The 18045-nt window shown below is 37.4% G+C and overlaps 2 protein-coding genes and 2 long non-coding RNA genes across 7 annotated transcripts; 3 read left to right on the plus strand and 1 right to left on the minus strand.

Annotated features, from left to right (window-relative positions):
- The first annotated feature begins 493 nt into the window (after positions 1 to 493).
- Positions 494 to 5292, plus strand: LOC111949084 (uncharacterized). Of its 2 annotated transcripts, XR_013650672.1 has the most exons (7): positions 494 to 629; positions 1148 to 1255; positions 1396 to 1467; positions 3291 to 3464; positions 3541 to 3628; positions 3744 to 3818; positions 3914 to 4053. XR_013650672.1 is itself a non-coding variant. In XM_078935126.1 (6 exons), the coding sequence occupies exons 2-6, from the start codon at positions 1206 to 1208 to the stop codon at positions 3861 to 3863; spliced, it is 504 nt and encodes a 167-aa protein (XP_078791252.1). In that variant the 5' UTR covers positions 494 to 629; positions 1148 to 1205; the 3' UTR covers positions 3864 to 5292. The 2 variants fall into 2 exon arrangements, 1 of the variants encoding a protein (XP_078791252.1); XM_078935126.1 differs by having other exon boundaries at positions 3744 to 5292.
- Positions 5293 to 5578: 286 nt separating this feature from the next.
- Positions 5579 to 9405, plus strand: LOC144986829 (uncharacterized). Of its 3 annotated transcripts, XR_013650673.1 has the most exons (6): positions 5590 to 5699; positions 5772 to 5854; positions 6952 to 7097; positions 7257 to 7317; positions 7517 to 7646; positions 9283 to 9405. It is a non-coding gene; the product is annotated as an uncharacterized LOC144986829 (long non-coding RNA). The 3 variants fall into 3 exon arrangements; XR_013650674.1 differs by lacking the exon at positions 5772 to 5854 and having other exon boundaries at positions 5579 to 5699; XR_013650675.1 differs by lacking the exons at positions 7257 to 7317; positions 9283 to 9405 and having other exon boundaries at positions 5593 to 5699; positions 7517 to 7647.
- Positions 9406 to 13255: 3850 nt separating this feature from the next.
- parla (presenilin associated, rhomboid-like a) lies at positions 13256 to 17752 on the plus strand. The gene is made up of 10 exons (XM_004079232.4): positions 13256 to 13407; positions 14028 to 14211; positions 14474 to 14578; positions 14661 to 14793; positions 14882 to 14977; positions 15063 to 15212; positions 15429 to 15499; positions 15587 to 15688; positions 16474 to 16571; positions 16967 to 17752. Exons 1-10 carry the CDS (start codon positions 13328 to 13330, stop codon positions 17097 to 17099), a joined length of 1152 nt encoding a protein of 383 aa, XP_004079280.1. The 5' UTR covers positions 13256 to 13327; the 3' UTR covers positions 17100 to 17752.
- On the minus strand, positions 13816 to 17059 carry LOC144986830 (uncharacterized). Its single transcript, XR_013650676.1, has 4 exons — positions 16922 to 17059; positions 16549 to 16636; positions 14431 to 14540; positions 13816 to 14248 (listed from the first exon to the last, which is right to left on the minus strand). It is a non-coding gene; the product is annotated as an uncharacterized LOC144986830 (long non-coding RNA).
- Positions 17753 to 18045: the final 293 nt, after the last annotated feature.

Consider the following 18045-nt stretch of genomic DNA (forward strand, 5'->3'; position numbering starts at 1 on the left):
AGTTTTACAAAAACGCCCCCTAAACTGTGAGGGGGATACGTTTCATTTTTCTATTCATTTTCTACGAGCCTTCTCAGGATCACGTGACTTTGGAGGTTTGGCCTGCCGTGAGCAAAAAACATGGCGGATGCACGTTCATTTTTTCGGTGGAATATCCCATAAAACAAGATATTTTGAGGACTAATTTTTATTTTGACAACATTTCTAGTGAGAAATATACCATTTTCTTTTAAAATATGCTTTCATTTAGGACATACAGTTTGTAGTTTGCTTGTTTCGTTCAACTTTTTCTCCCAAAAGCTCTCTGTTACGTTGGAGAAACACGTTAACTTTCATTCATATCTGCAGACGTGCGCGTGGGTCACGTGACTAATATGTTTCTCTTTTTTTCCGCAGAAAATTGTAAAATATGAGTGAATATGGACTGATTTTTTTTTGAAAACATTTCTAGCAGTATATATCCCCTTTATTTTCGTAATATTGCAGACATGAAGTTGTTAGTTTGTTACGTTCAACTTTTCCTCAAAGGATCTGAAAGCGTCTGATCTTTTCCATTCATATATGCGGGCTGACGTGGGTCACGTGACGTGCCTTTCTCTTTTTTTTCCTGTGGAAAATCTCGTAAAAAGGTACGTTGCGATTTATTAATTTCATTTATTTACATATCTAGGGACCCGTGTATAGGTTTTCTCTTTCCGTGTTGCTGTTGCGGCGATCAGGCTTTGATTGACATGTGACAACAAACCGGAAAAATGTTGAGTTCAGGGACGGACCAAAGAGTTCTTTAAATTGATTTTTCTGCATTTTAATTTATTTACACTACGAGTCTAATGGTGTGTGATTAAAAAAACTATAAATATTATGATAAATGAGATGAAACAATTATTTTGATGGAGTTTATAAAATATTAGGATCTATTATATTCTTTTTTCTTTAACTGTCAATTTTTTTGACGTATCTCATATATTATAGTATTACAATGAAGTGCTCTAATTTATCTGTTAAAAAAGGTTTCATCACTGTTTCCTGTAGTAATTCTCAATAAATTTTTAAATAGGATATATTAAATAGGATATATTATCTAAAGTAAACAGGCTTTTAAGCCTTCAATTTGCCCCAATTGACATGAAGTGCGCATTTCGAAAAGCCAGTGAACGCAGCGTCATACGGGCACCCCCACCCCAATCCACCGGAAACCCCCCCGGATGAACCCGCAGGAAGGCGCGCGGCTGAAGAACTCTTGGACAGCTGGAAGGTGGGCGATGATTTGAACTTTTCTCTGTAGAAATGTAATGTTTAGATTTGGGAAACCAGAGATGGTTTTTAGTAAAAACGTGTTGGCTGTTTAGGATTAACGTTGAATGACGAGGCGTTTTTCCATCTTAAATTGAAAAGGCCGCAGGATCACGGTGAAGGCCTCTTCTGTATAGAGGACGGGGGCGGAAACGTCACGTGGTCTCCGCAGAGGTAAGTTTCCTTTTGGGTCATTTAGCCAGAAACGGGGGTCTGCAGCCCTTTAAACAGCTAAGAGCCTTTGTAATGTCTCACTGTCCAGAACTCAGTAGGACACACAAGGTGTCTCTTCAGCTTTTAGAAAATCAAACACTCATTTGCATTTATGTTATTTTGGAAACTTGATAACTACTGGGGTTTACAAAGGCTTTTTCTTTTTTACACATTGTAGATTTTATGTTGTTAGTACATCTCAGCCAGTATTTCTTTAAGGGCCTATATCATGCAATATCAACGTTTTAAAATTTTAAGTGTATTGTAATGTTAATTCCTCACAAAAACAAATCCACAGTAGTATTTTGATCCATTCACGCATCTCTCAGCATTCCTCTGAAACCCTCTGAGCACCAGCCCCTCCCAAATCACAATAAGAGGGTCCTCACATTGTGACGTCATCATAAGTGAGGAGCAGCCTCTTCTAGGAAGAGCCTGTGCAGCTAAACCGCCTCCAGGCTAACAGACACGCCCACTTTCTCAATGGAGCTAGCGGTGATCAGCAAAATGCTTTCATTGCACAATATTCACATCCATCTTTGCAAAAGTTTGGATGGAAGAAACGCAGAAACGCTGCCGACGCCGACTCTAGGTTGATGTCATGAAATAGGCGACACCCACAAGAAACGAAAGGCGGAGCCTCAGAGATCAAGGAAATAGTTTATTCTAAATGGCTAGCATGGTATAGGCCCTCTAAATTGTGCGTATTGACCTCAAATTGATTTTTTGTGGTACGTTGTCAGGTTTAAAAAAATTTGTCATAAATGCTGGAATTTCTTAAAATATTGTGCATCACCGCTTGATAGATTATTGAAGCATTATGGGTACTGTAGTCAGGAGCCTGGCACAGTAATACTTTGCTTCAACTGTTGAGTAGATCACCAAGTTGAGTAAAGTTTGACTTATCTGACTGTTTTGTTTTGCGTGATGCGCTGTGTCGTCTGAAAAATAGGATATTTGTTTGAATTAAAAACATTTTTATTTTTTGTCAGAGAACCGCAAAGGAGGGGTCAAGGAGCCACTTGTGGCTGTGGAGCCTCAGGCTGTAGACCCCTGGTCTAAACAATTATGGCTGATTTGGCTGACCACATTTATTTATCCTAGCGTTGTCAACAAAGTTAAAGAGCCGCTCCAATGGAAGTCATGTTTTTAAGATCAAACATTTTTCTCATTATTGAGAACATTAACAAAAATATAAACAGATACACAATGATATAAGATTAAAACTGTTTCTGAGTATTTATTCAAATCTCGATGGATCAGGAGAAGATGAAACTCATTGTCTCAAAAAGCTCTTATTTGTGACGCTCTAACTGCCATGAATGGGCCAAAGTCTCTGCTCCACTCCAATTCTGATGCATCCACTTGCAGACAAAAACCAGTAGATCCATTAATGTCCTGAGTTCCCTTGTCTGAGCTGGTATCTGGCTCAAAAGTGTACACATGGATAGCTCCAATGTTGCTCATTGATTTTTTTTTTTGCTATGCTAATGTCGGCTAGGGCTTGTGAGGTGCTATAAGCTAGCGGGAGAGAGAATCAACAAACGGTTTATGGGAAATTAGCAGAGGCAAACATCTGCACCACAGCTCTGAGGTGAAATTCTTATGAGCTGCTGTGCTGCAGAAAAATGTCTTTAAAAACAAAATGATCGTAATTAAAAAAAACACTGGGAACGATTTTATAATAGCTAAAAATTCTGTTAGAATGTCTGATTCCTGATTCTTTTGTGTGTGTATGTATATACATAAAAGAACCTCATGTTTTTTTCCCTTTCCTCTCTCAGACTGGTCAGTTATTTGGAGACAACATGTACAAATAGTTCCTGGACTGATCTGCTAACTTTGAGGTGGAGAGGCTGTCAGGTTCATCTGTTTCAGGGTCCTGCATGCTCTCCCTCCATGTTTGCCGTAGCAGTGGATGGAACTTGCAAAATGTACTGTTTTGAGAGCCAACTGGGGTGTGTAAATTTTTTTTCCACCTACATTTTTGATGGTATAAATGTTTTTCTTATGTAAACTTTTCTGTTCTTTTAGGCTCAGTGGTTATTTTGAAGATGCGTTTCTGACCAAAAACACTGTGGAGACCTCCTTTGTGAACTGCATTCATGGGGAAATAGAAAATGTAAAGCTATTTTCATGTCTTCTTCCTCAAGAAAAGGAACACGCCTGCATATATGTTTTATTGTATTTTGTGTCATATCATCATGTTAATATACGACATTCATTTGTTTTGATAGAATCCTGGAGATGGGAGATGTGGAGCAGGAAAGTTTGTGGCAGCACCAGAGTCCTCCAACAAGTCTTCTGGCAAAGTAAATGAGGAAGGATCGCAGTCTACCGTCGTGGAGTTTTGCTGAAAGGACTGAACATGTTCCATCCATCCATCCATCTTCTTCCATTCATTCAGAACCAGGTTGTGAGGGCAGCAGTCTTAGCAAAGATGCCCACACTTCCCTCTCCTCCAGCTCCTCTTGGGGGACCCCGGGGCCAGCTGAGAGACGTAGTCTCCCCAGCGTGTCCTGGGTCTCCCTTAGGGCCTCTGCCCAGTGAGACATGCATGTCAGGGTACAGACTACATTTTAATTGTAGCAAGACTGAAGTAAAATGTAGCAAAATGACAATGAGTTATCTTAAATTAGGGGTAAATGACATGAGAAATTAAGAATATTAGAAGTGTGGAGTGATACGTGTATTTATCAGTATGTTAGCTGCAGGAAGGGTGCTGTCCTTGACACGTTCCTTTACTCAGACAGGATGACAGGTAGGGAAGGGGGTAGCCGATGATCTGCTCCAGTATCTTCAGCACAGAAGCTTCTACTGCTCTTCTTCAGTTTGATCTGAGAGCCAGACCATGATACAGTTGGACTGGCTGAGCGGTAGGTTGCCAGCAGCTTCAGACGTGCTGATGTGCCTTGTTGATAACGTCCTGGATGTTAGGAAACCAAGTTAGATCAGCTGAGATGGGGATGCCCAGGAAAGGGAAGCTGTGAACCCTCCTCTGTGCCTACTAAAGTCCAAGATGACTTTCATGGTCTTTTATTTGCCGATCAGCCTTACACTATACAGTTTCCGCACTTGTCTACAAAGTTCACCTCAGTGACCTTTAATAAGTCTTTGTTATTGGCAAGTTAATTACTTATATCCAAGACATGGAGATGTGGGTCCAGTATGAGCAGGATTTGGGAAATGGCAGTTGCCAAGAACTCACATGAAGTTTCAAGGTTTTTGCCTTTATTTGGAGGAAAAAAAGTTTTTGTCCTTTGTTTGTTGTGCAGAATTGCAAACCTAGAAAGAAATCAAGTTGAAAGAATTTATATAAATGTATTTGCCCTTCTTTTGACCCTTCTACATCATGAATATTTGGTGGCTGTTGCTTGGCGACTGTGAGATCTCTCCATAGGATTGACATGGGCTGGGCCTCTCCATGACCTTGATATGATTGTTCTTCAGCCATTCCTTGGTTGCCTTGGCTGTAGGTTCTAGGTCACTAACCTGTTGGAAGACCCATTCATGACTGATTTGAAGGGTCCTGGCTTAAGGAGGGTAGGAAGTTCTCACTCAGGATTTTCCATTAATGGCTCCATCAACGTGGTGACGTAGCTCTGTGCAGAAAAATAGCCACAAAGCATAATGCTTCCACCTCCATGTTTGACAGTGGGGAAGCTGTTCTTGGGGTCATAGGTAGCAATTCTCTTCCTCCAAACCCAATGGTTGAGTTGATGCCAAAGAGCTCAGTTCTGAGCCAAACATTCCATTATGCAGAATAAACTGATAAAGCAAACCCTATTTTTCAGTGTGTGATTTTCATTTTTTCATAAATCTTAGGACAATTTAGATGATAAAAGTAACAAATAAATGAAAACAGTATAATACAGCAAATATGTAAATATTTGATGTGATGAACAATGCTTATCTGATTTAGACCCAACATGAAATATTTTTTGACACACACACATCAAGTTGTGTTATTTAATGCTCGTAATTTAGACACAAATGATAGAAATGTTAGGTTTATATGCCAAAGATATGCCATGTGAAAATTTTAGTGCAAATACGCATGCGTGCGCGCCGTGCACATAAAGCCACCCCACCCCCACGTATCCGCGCGCCGGTCGGTGGGTGCTGGGCGTCAATAAAGGTAATCTGGTTGTCGCGCGTTCTGCATCTCTGCACGAGCTAAAGAAGTCTCAAAGGTAAGAAATGTGAACACACGAGGCATTAATGAAAATACTTTATGATCATCTAAAAGTATTTTCATCTGACAGATGAATGCCGCTGTTGTTATCACTGTAGAGCGGGGCTGAAAAATACGGCCTCCATCGAGAGACTGAACGTAACACGACTGCAGGTTACTATGATCATCATAGAAAAATGTATTAATTATTTGTTTCGACTGTATAGTTATTGTGGTGGAGCAGAGGAAGGGAGGTTTGTGAGAATCGGGGTTACATTAGCTAATGATTATGGCAGCGCTCGCGCCACCGCCGGTTTCCCGGCAAAAAAAAGGAACAGTAATTTACTGATATATTAAAGTGTTATGATTGACCTATTTAGGGTTTTTCTCCAAATTTACACAAAAAACGTTGTAACAACGATCATCTGGACTTGGTTTTGTAAATATTTTAAAACAGTCTCTGTCTCAGAGACCTGGACTGACTGACTCCTCCCCCTCACGTTCCAAACAGGAAGTACCCGCTGGCTCCAAGGAGCCAAAATCCTATAGACTTCTAAAGAGAAACAAACAGCTGTTAGTCAGTCATTCTATGGGTCAGATTAACCATTCTTGTTGTGATACCCTTTTAAACATGTTTTTGCTAATTCCAGTTATTTGTTTTACAAAACTGTTTCTTTATCACAAGTTATTCAAATTATAGACTGACCAACAGATGCCTCAGTAATAGCATGTGCCACCTTGAATGTTTGTTTGACAAATTCCACCAAGCTCACTTTCAGTGGAAGCAGTGTGGACTTTCAACAAGCTTACTCCTGATTGGCGACAGTAGTTGCCATAGAAATGTTGACTCAGATCAATCACTGTCAACTGGCTCCAACGTGGTGACGTCTTTATCACAGAGAAACGACGACAGAATTGAATTTGTTATGATGGATCTGGAAGTAAATGGGTGACGTCACACTCGCTCAGACCTTTTCTCTGATCCAGTCAAACTGCTTTTTTACCAGTTTTATTCCAGAAATCATTTTGGATAAGAGGAAAGACATCTTCAGCTCAAAACCAAGTCTTCATGACCTTTTTTTTTTATAACTTTTCTTTTTAAAATTCAGAACTAATAACCTGCACATTCTTACAAAACTGTTAGACTTCAATTGCTACCTTAATTTAATTGTAAAACTAACAACCATTGTCATTGATATGGCAATATTTTCCCCAAATCTTATCAGAATGTGGAACTGGAGACATAAAAATTCTGCTTTTCCTATTTTCAGCTGAATCTGCCACGAGGCTCGACAACGTCTTCCATCAACTGCAAAGCGGTGATCGCTGTGGCCACCAAAACATCCAAATGTCAGGCGGGCTACAAAGATTTCAGGCCAAAAGAGAACGCCTCACATGTGATGAAGTGTCTGTATTGGTATGTATTTACCATCTGTGACTCAGAGTCATTAACCAATTGTCGATCTGTTCACAGTGTTGTATGATAATTTAAATTTTGACGATGACGATACAAAAATTGCTGCCAAACCTGCCAAAAAGTCCCGCCTCTTACCACACACATGTTGTGCCCCCTAAGGTGCCCTAAGTTCCCTGATCAAGCAGAAACGTGCTTTGACTGGATGAAGGCCTTGTATCAGGTATACTGGTAATAATAATTTTACATTCACCTCAGTCTGTTGTTGTTCCTCATTATTCATGGAAGCTTGATGACACCACATCTTCAATCTGCATGAACTCTAGTTTGATTAGAAACTTTCATTTGTGAACCGTCAGCAGATCTGGTCATGTCTCACCAAAACAACCACACTAATCATTTTATCATTTTCATCCATTAAGGTTGGAAAAACCAGCAGCCCTCCAGTGCTTCAGCCGTCCAACCATCAACCGTTTCAGACATCCATCCTCCCACCACTTCAGCCCCACAGCCGTCCACCAGTGTGCCAACTTCGGACATTTTACTATCCTGGTACAATCTTATTTTTCTGCACAGTTAGCAAAAATGATATGTTTTTTAGATATTCCTGTGTTTTTTATCCTCAACAAATGTTTCTCCAAAGAAATATGAAAATACAGAATAATTCATCTGGTGGTTATTTTTACTCTTTTCCTCAAATCTTTAATAAGAAAAAAATAATTCAGTTCAAGTTTACTTGTGCTTTTCTTTTTAATGGGCATTACAGTTGATATAAAACATATAACATGCAATTAAAATGTTTTGTAGTTAAAAACATTTTACACACTATTAAAAGATTCTATAAAATATTATTTAAATAAAAAAGGATTCCTTTCCAAGAAAATGTTGACTACCGTATATCTTACAATAGTAGCCCTGGCGTTTATTCCATCACAGACAGAACAGTGATGGTTAATGGGTTTATTTTGCAGCAAAATTTCATCAAGAAATGCAGACAAACACCAGCAGATGAACATTTCAGGATTTATTCAAATGATGAGAATATTGGATTGTGTTCTGATCAGCACTGGCTGTTGACGTTTCTTTTCTCCTTGAAGCATCAGCCTCCGTATCAAAAATCATCTTGGTTGTCATGAGGATCTCTTTCCTGGAGACACGCCCACCTTTCCGTCTTTGTGCAATAATTCATGTTCAAACCAGTTCTTCTAATTTGTCGCTTTTCTTTGCATTTCCACCAGTAAAAAGTAATACGACAAAATACTTGCAGAATTTGTAAAGATTTGGATTTTGTATTATTAATTTGCCTTTTTTAGTCTTTTATTATAAAATAACTATGCATTATTACTTTATTTTAACTAACACATTTATCTTAGTTTACAGTAGTCCTCTTAAACATCTCTTAAACAAGTTTACACTTTTCATCTTTCAGAATGCAGCCGTGTGATTGGAGGAAAAGATTAATATGCAATGAGGACATTTAAAGAAAAAAGGAGCAGTTTTTATTTTACATTATTACTATTTTAAAGTAGAACTCTAATGTATATAAATGCTTTTTTATTAATTTGTTTGGCATATTTACTGTGTTAGAGTTCTGATGATTGTTTTGAGTGGTAAACGTTTTTATTTTATTTATGAAACCCAGATGGAGTTAATGGAGTGCTCGTCATGTTTTATGCTGTATATATTATTAATGAATTTATTTATTTATTTTGAAGTGCCTATTTGCAAGTAAAGAAGGCGGGGTTATGGTTAAAATACGTACGGACAATCCAGCAACGTGCCTCTTCAACATGAATTTCCATCAGTTTTTTTGCTTGGTCGCAAATAAATAAGTCCAAATAATAATCAGCCTAATTTGTTTTTTTGTTTATTTAAAATTATATTAATATTTTCTAATTTTCTTTGTCAATAAAAGGACAAAAGGGGTAGATGATGGATGCATGTCCAAGTTTTATTATTCATGTTCTACAAGTTGTTAGATATTGATTATTTGATGCTTTTGTGCTATGCGTTAAAAATCAATGTAATATTGTAATTATTCATAAATATTTGAATAATACTAATATTTCCTACAAAGGATAACTGACACTAATCAAATTAAAAACAGTCGTCCTGTAAGCACTGAGTGAACAAACTGTAGCCCATCGTCTATCACTGTTTGATTGAACCTTCTCTACTTTTCTTGCAGGGGGGGGTCATGGCCTCTACGCTGGATTCCAAAAAAGAGACAAAAAAAACCCCGACCTCAACCCCCACTCTTAGTCAGACATGTTTATTTTTTTATTTACAATAATAAATAATATACTATGTACATTTATTTTGTTTTACTTTTTTATACTTAGTTTCCTTATTTCCTATAATATTTATTAGTAGTTGTTGTTTGTTGATGTTAGTTCTTTTTAGACCCTTTTATGTTAAAATAGACGTAAATGATCCAGATGCTGATATTCTAATATATAGACAGATTTATGAATGAATTATTCTCAACAGAAGTTCAACGCTACTGTGGTAGCAGTTTGACTGTTTTACTGTTTAGTTTTACTGCAATCTGTCGTGCCTCACCCACTGTCCATCCCATAAAAAGAACAATTCTACATCATTAACCTTTTATTATTTTTATTCATATGGCACATTCATAAATACAAAGTTAGAAATTATACCCCCCATTTTTCTATCTTTATCAATGAGTTCAAACAAAACATGAACACAATAAGAAACTCTGACCATAAGAAAGCATTTAAAACATTCAATCTGTGCGTCACTTTCAATGTTTTTGTGAAAAATTTCATAATAATCCTCTGGTTTGTTTCTTTCTTGTTGCTGTTGGGAATTGTTGTTTTGAATTGTTACAGTCAATAAAGTTTGTATAAAAAACAACTGCAATCTGTCATGCGACATGATACCTGCAAAACAAAAAGTTTGCATTAGTAATGGAAACATTAATTTCTGTAAAAAAAATAAAAATAAAAACCTGTTTGTCGCTGGGCTTATTTTTAGAACTTAACCTTCCCGATAAACGTGGGACCAATCACAAAACCAGCTTAGAGCCAAACGTCTTTTTTTATTATTTACAGTGTATTTCTAAACTCAACTAGTTGATGTTGAAAAAATACGCTTGCATGGACTTTACGACAGAGTACATCGGTCCCTAGAAATGTTATTAAACCTAAATATTAAACCTCAGACGATCTTATTTTACGAGATTTTTCCACAGGAAAAAAAAGAAACTCGCGTCACATGACCCCGCGTCAGCCCACAGATATGATGGAAAAGATCAGACATCGTACACAGCATTTAGACTTGTAGTGTGAATACTTTAACATGTAAAAGAATATTGAATAAAAAAATCGCTAAGTAAATTTAGAGAACTCTCCAGTCCGTTCCTGAACAACATTCTTCCGGTTTGTTTAAATGTCCTTCAAAGTCGCAACAACACAGCATGAAACCTATACACGGGTCCGTAGAAATGTAAATAAAAATAATTAATAAATAGCAACGTACCTTTTCACGAGATCTTCTATATGAAAAAAGAGAAACTCACGTCACGTCACGTGACCCACGTCAGGCTGCATATATTTATGGACAAGATCAAACGCATTCAGATCCTTTGAGGAAAAGTTGAACGAAACAAACAAACTACGAACTGCATGTCTGCAATGAATGGATATTATGAAAATAAAGGGGATATATACTGCTAGAAATGTTTTCAAAAATAAATTAGTCCACAATCACTCCTATTTTATGGCATTTTCTGCGGAAAAAAAGAGAAACATATTAGTCACGTGACCCACGCGCACGTCTGCAGATATGAATGAAAGTTAACGTGTTTCTCCAACGTAACAGAGAGCCTTTGGGAGAAAAAGTTGAACGAAACAAGCAAACTACAAACTGTATGTCCTAAATGAAAGCATATTTTAAAAGAAAATGGTATATTTCTCACTAGAAATGTTGTCAAAATAAAAATTAGTCTTCAAAATATCTTGTTTTATGGGATATTCCACCGAAAAAATGAACGTGCATCCGCCATGTTTTTTGCTCAAGGCAGGCCAAACCTCCAAAGTCACGTGATCCTGAGAAGGCTCGTAGAAAATGAATAGAAAAATGAAACGTATCCCCCTCACAGTTTAGGGGGCGTTTTTGTAAAACTCTCACGCATTTCCATGTGGACAAATGTAGCTACTACACATTTTAGGATGAGACTGGGTTGTGGTGGAACTTGTCAGGATGCCAGCAATTTTCCCCCAGGCCTGTCAATACTGTTTACCTAGTGTCCAAGGCTTACATCAGTGAAAAAACACTAAAAGTATTTAATTTTTTTGGATGTTGGAGATAATATAAAGAATTTCCAGATTCAATAATTCTGGTCAAAGCAATTGTGAAAAAAACTGTTTAGTGTATTCAGAGACGTTTTAGCCATTTTTGTGGTGAAAACTAAAAGGTGCATAAAAAACACATTGACTAGAAATAATGGCTCAAAATCGAATATAATAATTGATAATAATTTCTGCAATGCAACTGATACTTTGCCTGAGTTGTGGGGGGAACTGTTGGTGCAGAATAACCCCCAGCCTCCATGTCCCATCCCCCTTCTATTAACACACTCTTCCACTAGCTTACAGGCCCTCGTAGCCCCAAAAATCATATTTGTTTAAATCCTGAAGACAGCGATCTCTCATGATTTGTTCATCAATAGAGGTGTCATGATTAATCTTTTTATATTCCTACCATCCAACTACATCAATCTGTGCGAGGAAAGTTGTTAATCGAATTGACCAGTGTCAGTAACAAATCTGTTATAATCGATCTTGGAAAATACCATTTGAATTGAGGCACGGTACGTTTATTTGACTATTGGGAGCAAAAATGGATCAGTCCATCATTCCAGACCAATGTTTGGAAACACTTTGAGTTTAGCTAAGACGTGTGAACATACAGTGTACTACAATGTTCTAATAATGCTCCCTTTTACATTATTTTGATGTGGAAAAACAACAGTGGGCTGAACTTTAGGAAACTAAAATGTGAATGGATTTACAATTAACTCTTGTTTACATATTTAATTTACACTTGATTAACTAACAAGAAATACAAGGAATGGGAAAAAACTTCACCTGCACTGTTCAATACGTAGGTATTTATCACTGTGTCACACTGGTTGAATTTCTGGCTAAAGATGTCCTGGATCGATTTTAGGTCAGCGAATCGGATCAGTCCAGTGAAGCAATATTAACTATGAATTGTATCAGCAATGACAAATGACGTTACAAAATGAATCATTGTTTAAATGAAACATTACAGCCTTCTTCAATAAAATAATCTATGAACAGGAAATAATATTCCTCTTACAGTTAAGTGTTCCATCCTTGAATCCTTGAAGTTTTGTCTTCATCTAACTTTCAGCCTTTCTGTTCCAGATTCAGTCACTTACTTTGGTCACAGTTGTGAACGATCTTTGCAAATCATACAGCTTTTAAAGAGTAAACTTTTCCTTTTTCTTTTATTTTATCATCTATGTTTGAAAGCAACAACAATTTCAGTCTGTCGACTAATCTAATAGTGTGTTTATGTTATATTCTAATGCAATGACCCAGATTCATAGTATTTTAAGACTTAAAAGTCCATTTTCTCTCTCTTTTTTAATATTATGGATCAATAAATGACTTGAACTGAAAACTGAGTTAATCATAACAGCACATAGGATAAAAGAACATTGTAAATATATTTATTGACAGCATACTTATTCAAAAGAGTTGATTTGTCTTCAGAATACATGACTAAGTATCTTAATCCTTGTGCAGGTAATTCTGCTTTTGTGCTCAGCTATTATTTTCACGTCTTTTTTAATTCCTGCTCTCTCTTTTACCTATTAACCTCTTTTTTTAGATCATTTTAAAACAGAATGATTGTATTGCTTTTTGCTATACACAATTAATGGGGCACTCTTCATTAGATATTTGCTGCCGTTTTTGATTCATACAATTGAAACAGATTCAAACGCTGCTCTAAAGAGTAAAAAGAAGATATATTGAGAAAAGGGTGATTGGCGGAATAACAATTTAACAATCATATGTTTTATATAAGTCTATGATTTTATCTTATATGTCCGTGAATTTACCACGCAAAAAAATGAACTGCAAGCTTTCATTTATTGGAAAAGTCCGAGCTTTCAGGAAAGTCCGTGAATGCAGCACTACAAGTGGGAGTGGCTTCTTTGAGAGGTCACAACAACAATCATGGCGTGGAGGGGGTGTCTTGTGAAATGGTCCAAAATAGAGTCCATTAAATCGCAGAACACGAAGCCCTGTAGTTCGAGGTGAGTAAATGGAGCATCCCCTCAGCGGACAAACGTTAGATCGGGGAAAACGAAGACACGTTCGATGTTTGTCCGCGTGTTTGTCTCCTCTTCCGACAGCGGATAGTTATCTAACCGCACTGCTGCGTTCAGTCAGTCAGTCAGTCAGTGGGCTTTCAACAGCCATCAGGGTTACTTAACTGATCAAAGCACATTCATTTAAAATTAGTTCAATTATTATTTAAAAAAAACACAATTATTCAACGCATATTCATACATTTGTATGACTTTGGATCTCTTATGTAGCTGCAAGTGTGTCATAATCGGAGGTGCCATATACTGCCTTCTGCAATAATAGAGTTGGAATAATTAACCATGACCAAGCCAGCGATTGTATATTTTGATAATAATAGCAGATTAATGAACATACTTACATAGAGATTTTAATCAGACAGAAATTCATTACAAATAATGTGTTTTTATTTTTTTCTGGATGGAAAAATATATATATTTTTTTGTTTATTTCTTCAGCTTCCCGTTACTGTTCAAAAACACTGATGTAAAGTCATCAGACTAATCGTCCTGTATGTGTGCACATGATTAATTACGGTCTTTACATGCTTCCATTGTCGTAACAATAGATTCAACCCCTACCACCAGCAGAGGTTTGGTTTTCGTCGTGAAGCAAAAAGGTCGGACACCAAAAGAGGAAATGACACCAAAGAAACAAAAGCCTTGCCTCCCGAGGCGGGGATGCCAGGATCCCAACCTCCTCCCAAAATCCGAAGGCCGAGTCTCTTCAGACCGTTCATGTTCACGGTTGGGGTAGGTCGTCCTTTATTTTTACTGAAATCAGCTATATCTGGTGAGAAAACAAAAAAGAGGCACAAATGAACCACAACGGCTCATGCATGAAAAGAGCTACAGAGGTCATGTGATCACGCTCTGGAGGTTTGGAGCTAAGTTGATGAATTTCATTAGGAGCCAAAGGTCAGGGGCTTTTAATTTGGACTGGTGTGGATTATTTCTGATGACATTTAGTACCGAGGGGGGTGGTTCCCTTGGTTGTTTTCTTATTCCATGTCAGTTTACAGGCTGCTCCTTCGGCGCAGCGGCCATCCTGCAGTACGAGACCCTGAAGTCAAGAGCCCGGGCTGCAAAAGATGGAGAGGAGTTAGAAAAACTGGTGCTGGTGAGAATCCCTAATGATACTTGTAGTTTGTGGCGTTTTGTTGGTCCAGTCCTTCACTAAAATACGTTTTTTTTGTCTCCAGGGTTCCCAGGACATGGCATATTGGCACGACTGGTGGAACCAGCTCTCCGGTTTACAGCGACAGGCCCTCCTCCTGATGTCCATGTTGGATGATTTTTGGAGCAGCCTATCAGAAGGCCAGAAGACGGTCACCGGTAAGCCGTCGAGCTATTTCAAACTGAACTGATGCGATTATTGTGCAGCATGTGCCGATTAAAAGCATTCATTCCCTTCGTTTGTTAGGTATTATTGCAATAAACACTGCAGTTCTTTGCTGCTGGCGGATCCCATCAATGCAGAGAAACATGATTAAGTACTTCACGTCAAACCCAGTCTCAAGTAAGCACACCAGTTATTTACTCTGCTGTTCTAACCTCTGTCATAAAAATAAAGACGCTGTTTTGTTTTTTTTCTTTACTGACAGAAACCCGATGCCTTCCCATGATCCTGTCCTCCTTCAGCCACTACTCCATTATCCACATGGTGGCCAACATGTATGTCCTATGGACATTTTCCTCTGGAATCGTCTCTCTTCTAGGAAAAGAGCAATTCCTTGCAGTTTATCTTTCTGCAGGTATGTTTAAATGCATTTCTCCTAAAATAGTTCAACACAAAGGAATTATGTTATTGTAAACATATATTCAATAACTTTGTGCAATTGCTTTCTGTCATTTCAAGTCAAGTTTCTTGCCTTGACTTTCATTTTGCAGACACACTCTTCAGTCGGATCTAATGAAACCATAAGTCCGGTTGTCTTTAGGTAACTTCGTGTCTCTTTGTGTCATTTTAGGTGTGATCTCTACAATGGTTAGTTACATTTGTAAAACAGCAACAGGGCGATTCCATCCATCGTTAGGAGCGGTAAAGAATTGACATACGTATTTACATTTGACAAGACTTCAGAACATGAAGCACTGATTCTGACCCAGGACTGTGCTCTGTCTACAGTCAGGTGCTGTCATGGCTGTACTTGCTGCCGTCTGCGCAAAGGTACCAGAAGCCAAGTTAGGAATAATCTTCCTTCCCATGTTCACATTCAGTGCTGGAAATGTAAGTCGGCGTCTTTGAGCGTAAAAGCTGCATCAGTGTTTCTATTAGAACAGATGCAAAGGGTCTCATTCCTGTTTTTTTTTTGCTCTTTTTTGTCATGATTCCACGTCGCTGTTTGTCTCTCCTAAAGTGCAGTCATGTAGGCTAATCAATGAGTGATCAAATCAGGAAGGTGCAGGTTCTCATATAATAATATTTATTAATAATAAGACATTTTATTTAATTAGGTACCTTTCTGAACACTCAATGTCACTTGACCACTAAAAGAGTTAAAACATAAATAACTAAAATCAATTAAAAAATACATGGACATTTGCCTTTAACTATTAACCCATTGAAATTAAATCAGTTCAAACATATCATCTATTAATCAAATCCATCAATACATTTATTTTGAGGAAGTTCTCCTGTTTTTGAGGGCAAAAAAAATCCTTTCAGTTAGTTTTTGGGTGTAAGAAGTCCTCAAATCCACCTTTGGTTTGTTAAAATCTCTAGTTTTGTGACAAGTTTTTTGGTGGAATTTTGAATTTAGATTTCAAATGTATTTGAATCCATTTTTGACAGTGACACCCAGTTCTTTATTCTTTATAAAGTGTGCAGATTATGGGCAAACAAGGGAAAAATTAATAAAGAAGATGCTTAAATTTCACCTGATTTTTTTTTATATTCATACAATTCCTTTTACATAACTAATATTTGTTTACCGCATCTAAAATGTGTAAATCTGCACATCATTACAAGAAATCTTTGTGCTAGTCTGCTCATTGCCCTGCTTTTACATGTAGGCCCTTAAAGCGCTCGTGGCCCTGGACACAGTTGGGCTAATTTTGGGATGGCGGCTGTTTGACCATGCGGCTCACCTTGGTGGAGCTCTCTTTGGAGTGTGAGTCTCTTCTTACTTTTATAGTCAACTCCTCCCTGATTTGCATGTTCAGTTGGTATAAAACCCTGTGGAAGGTGGAAATAAAAGTCTAAAGTTAGGATCTGTTTAGCTTGTTTCTATAATGTATAACTCACTCATGTTTTTAAACTTATAAGCAAGTTGTTTTTGACTAAAACTGAAATTCCTAGAAAGCTCTAAGAAGAATTGAAAAGATAATCTATGATGATGTAGAAAAAGTTTTTTTTTAATTATCAGATACGTTTATTTGCTCCTAATAAACATGTTTTCAAATACATTTTTACCGTCTAGCCTCCATTCCAAAGAAAGATGTTAAATATTGTCGTAAATACCTTCCTGCAAAGACTCATTTTGACACTTTCTATCTTGTCACACAGATGGTACGTGGCATACGGTCACAAACTGATCTGGAGGAAAAGGGAACCTCTTGTAAAACTCTGGCATGACGTGCGTTCCCCAGGCTCTAAGGGATCCAAACCTGGCGCTGGTGGAGGAGCTGGAAACCCCTAAAACTCCCAGAGATCCAAAACTTACTGCTAAATATGCAAAGATTTTCATTTTCTTTAGTGACATACAATGGGATATCAGGGGATATTGTTTGAAAGGTCTGTTAAAGACAGAACCGCCTAAACTCATGACTTTTTCAGAGTTTTCTGTCTAATGGTTGCATGTAAACTGTTTTTTTGGCAGGGGACAGGCAAAGGAAACAGTGGTCCTATAATGTACAGTTGAAACAATTTAGCAGTTTGGTTGATTTTCAAGTGGAATATTCTTAAAAAGCCAAATACTATCCAACAATCATGCACCCCATTTTTTCTGCTTTTGGTGTCCGTGTCCAGTGCTCATGGCTTTGAGTGTAAAGTGTGACTTGTCACTGAAATGTGGCATTTTTAGGTGAAAAAAAAAGAAAAGATGCCTGAAGTTGGTTGGCTTTTCAATTCAGTTTTGAATAATTTGTTCTATCCCGAATGGTTTCTTAAGGTTGAATACTTACTTTAAATCAAGAAACCTTTAGATGAAAGACCTTAAGAAAAAGATGTGATGTTTAATGCTTGTCAATGCATTTCCAACTATTTTTAACAAGACTCTATGTTAAAGACAAAAATATTTTCTTTGTCTCAAAATAACTAATAAACATTAAAGTAACATTTTCCACTAAAAAACTAAGCTGATTAAACACACATGAATTTATCCTAACAGTCAGAATTTCTAGAATTGCCTCAACTATTAAAGTTATTTTTTCCAGTTGAAAGTGGTACAGTCCAAAAGTATGGAAGATGATTAGGGCCACAGAGAAACAAAAAGGGGCATAGAAAATTATGACTTTAATCTCAGAATTCTAAAGAAAATAAGTGAGAATTTTCTGATTTATTTTTCTTCTATGGCCCTAATCCTCTTCCGTACTGACAAAAAGTTTCTGATTTCAGACATACACAAAAGCCTTTTCCATGGAAAA

The sequence above is a fragment of the Oryzias latipes genome, chromosome 17 (genome assembly GCF_053564925.1).
Source record: "Oryzias latipes strain Hd-rR chromosome 17, Olatipes_Hd-rR_3.1".
In the NCBI taxonomy this organism is placed as follows: domain Eukaryota; kingdom Metazoa; phylum Chordata; class Actinopteri; order Beloniformes; family Adrianichthyidae; genus Oryzias; species Oryzias latipes.

Bases quoted from the DNA above. Each gene is read 5' to 3' on its own strand.
- parla (XM_004079232.4), top strand. From the start codon at position 13,328: ATGGCGTGGAGGGGGTGTCTTGTGAAATGGTCCAAAATAGAGTCCATT. The intron at 14,579-14,660 runs GTGAGAATCCCT...TTTTGTCTCCAG, and splicing joins AGTTAGAAAAACTGGTGCTG to GGTTCCCAGGACATGGCATA. The intron at 15,689-16,473 runs GTAAGTCGGCGT...TTTTACATGTAG, and splicing joins TCACATTCAGTGCTGGAAAT to GCCCTTAAAGCGCTCGTGGC.
- LOC111949084 (XM_078935126.1), top strand. From the start codon at position 1,206: ATGAACCCGCAGGAAGGCGCGCGGCTGAAGAACTCTTGGACAGCTGGA. The intron at 3,465-3,540 runs GTGTGTAAATTT...CTGTTCTTTTAG, and splicing joins TGTTTTGAGAGCCAACTGGG to GCTCAGTGGTTATTTTGAAG. The intron at 3,629-3,743 runs GTAAAGCTATTT...TTGTTTTGATAG, and splicing joins TTCATGGGGAAATAGAAAAT to AATCCTGGAGATGGGAGATG.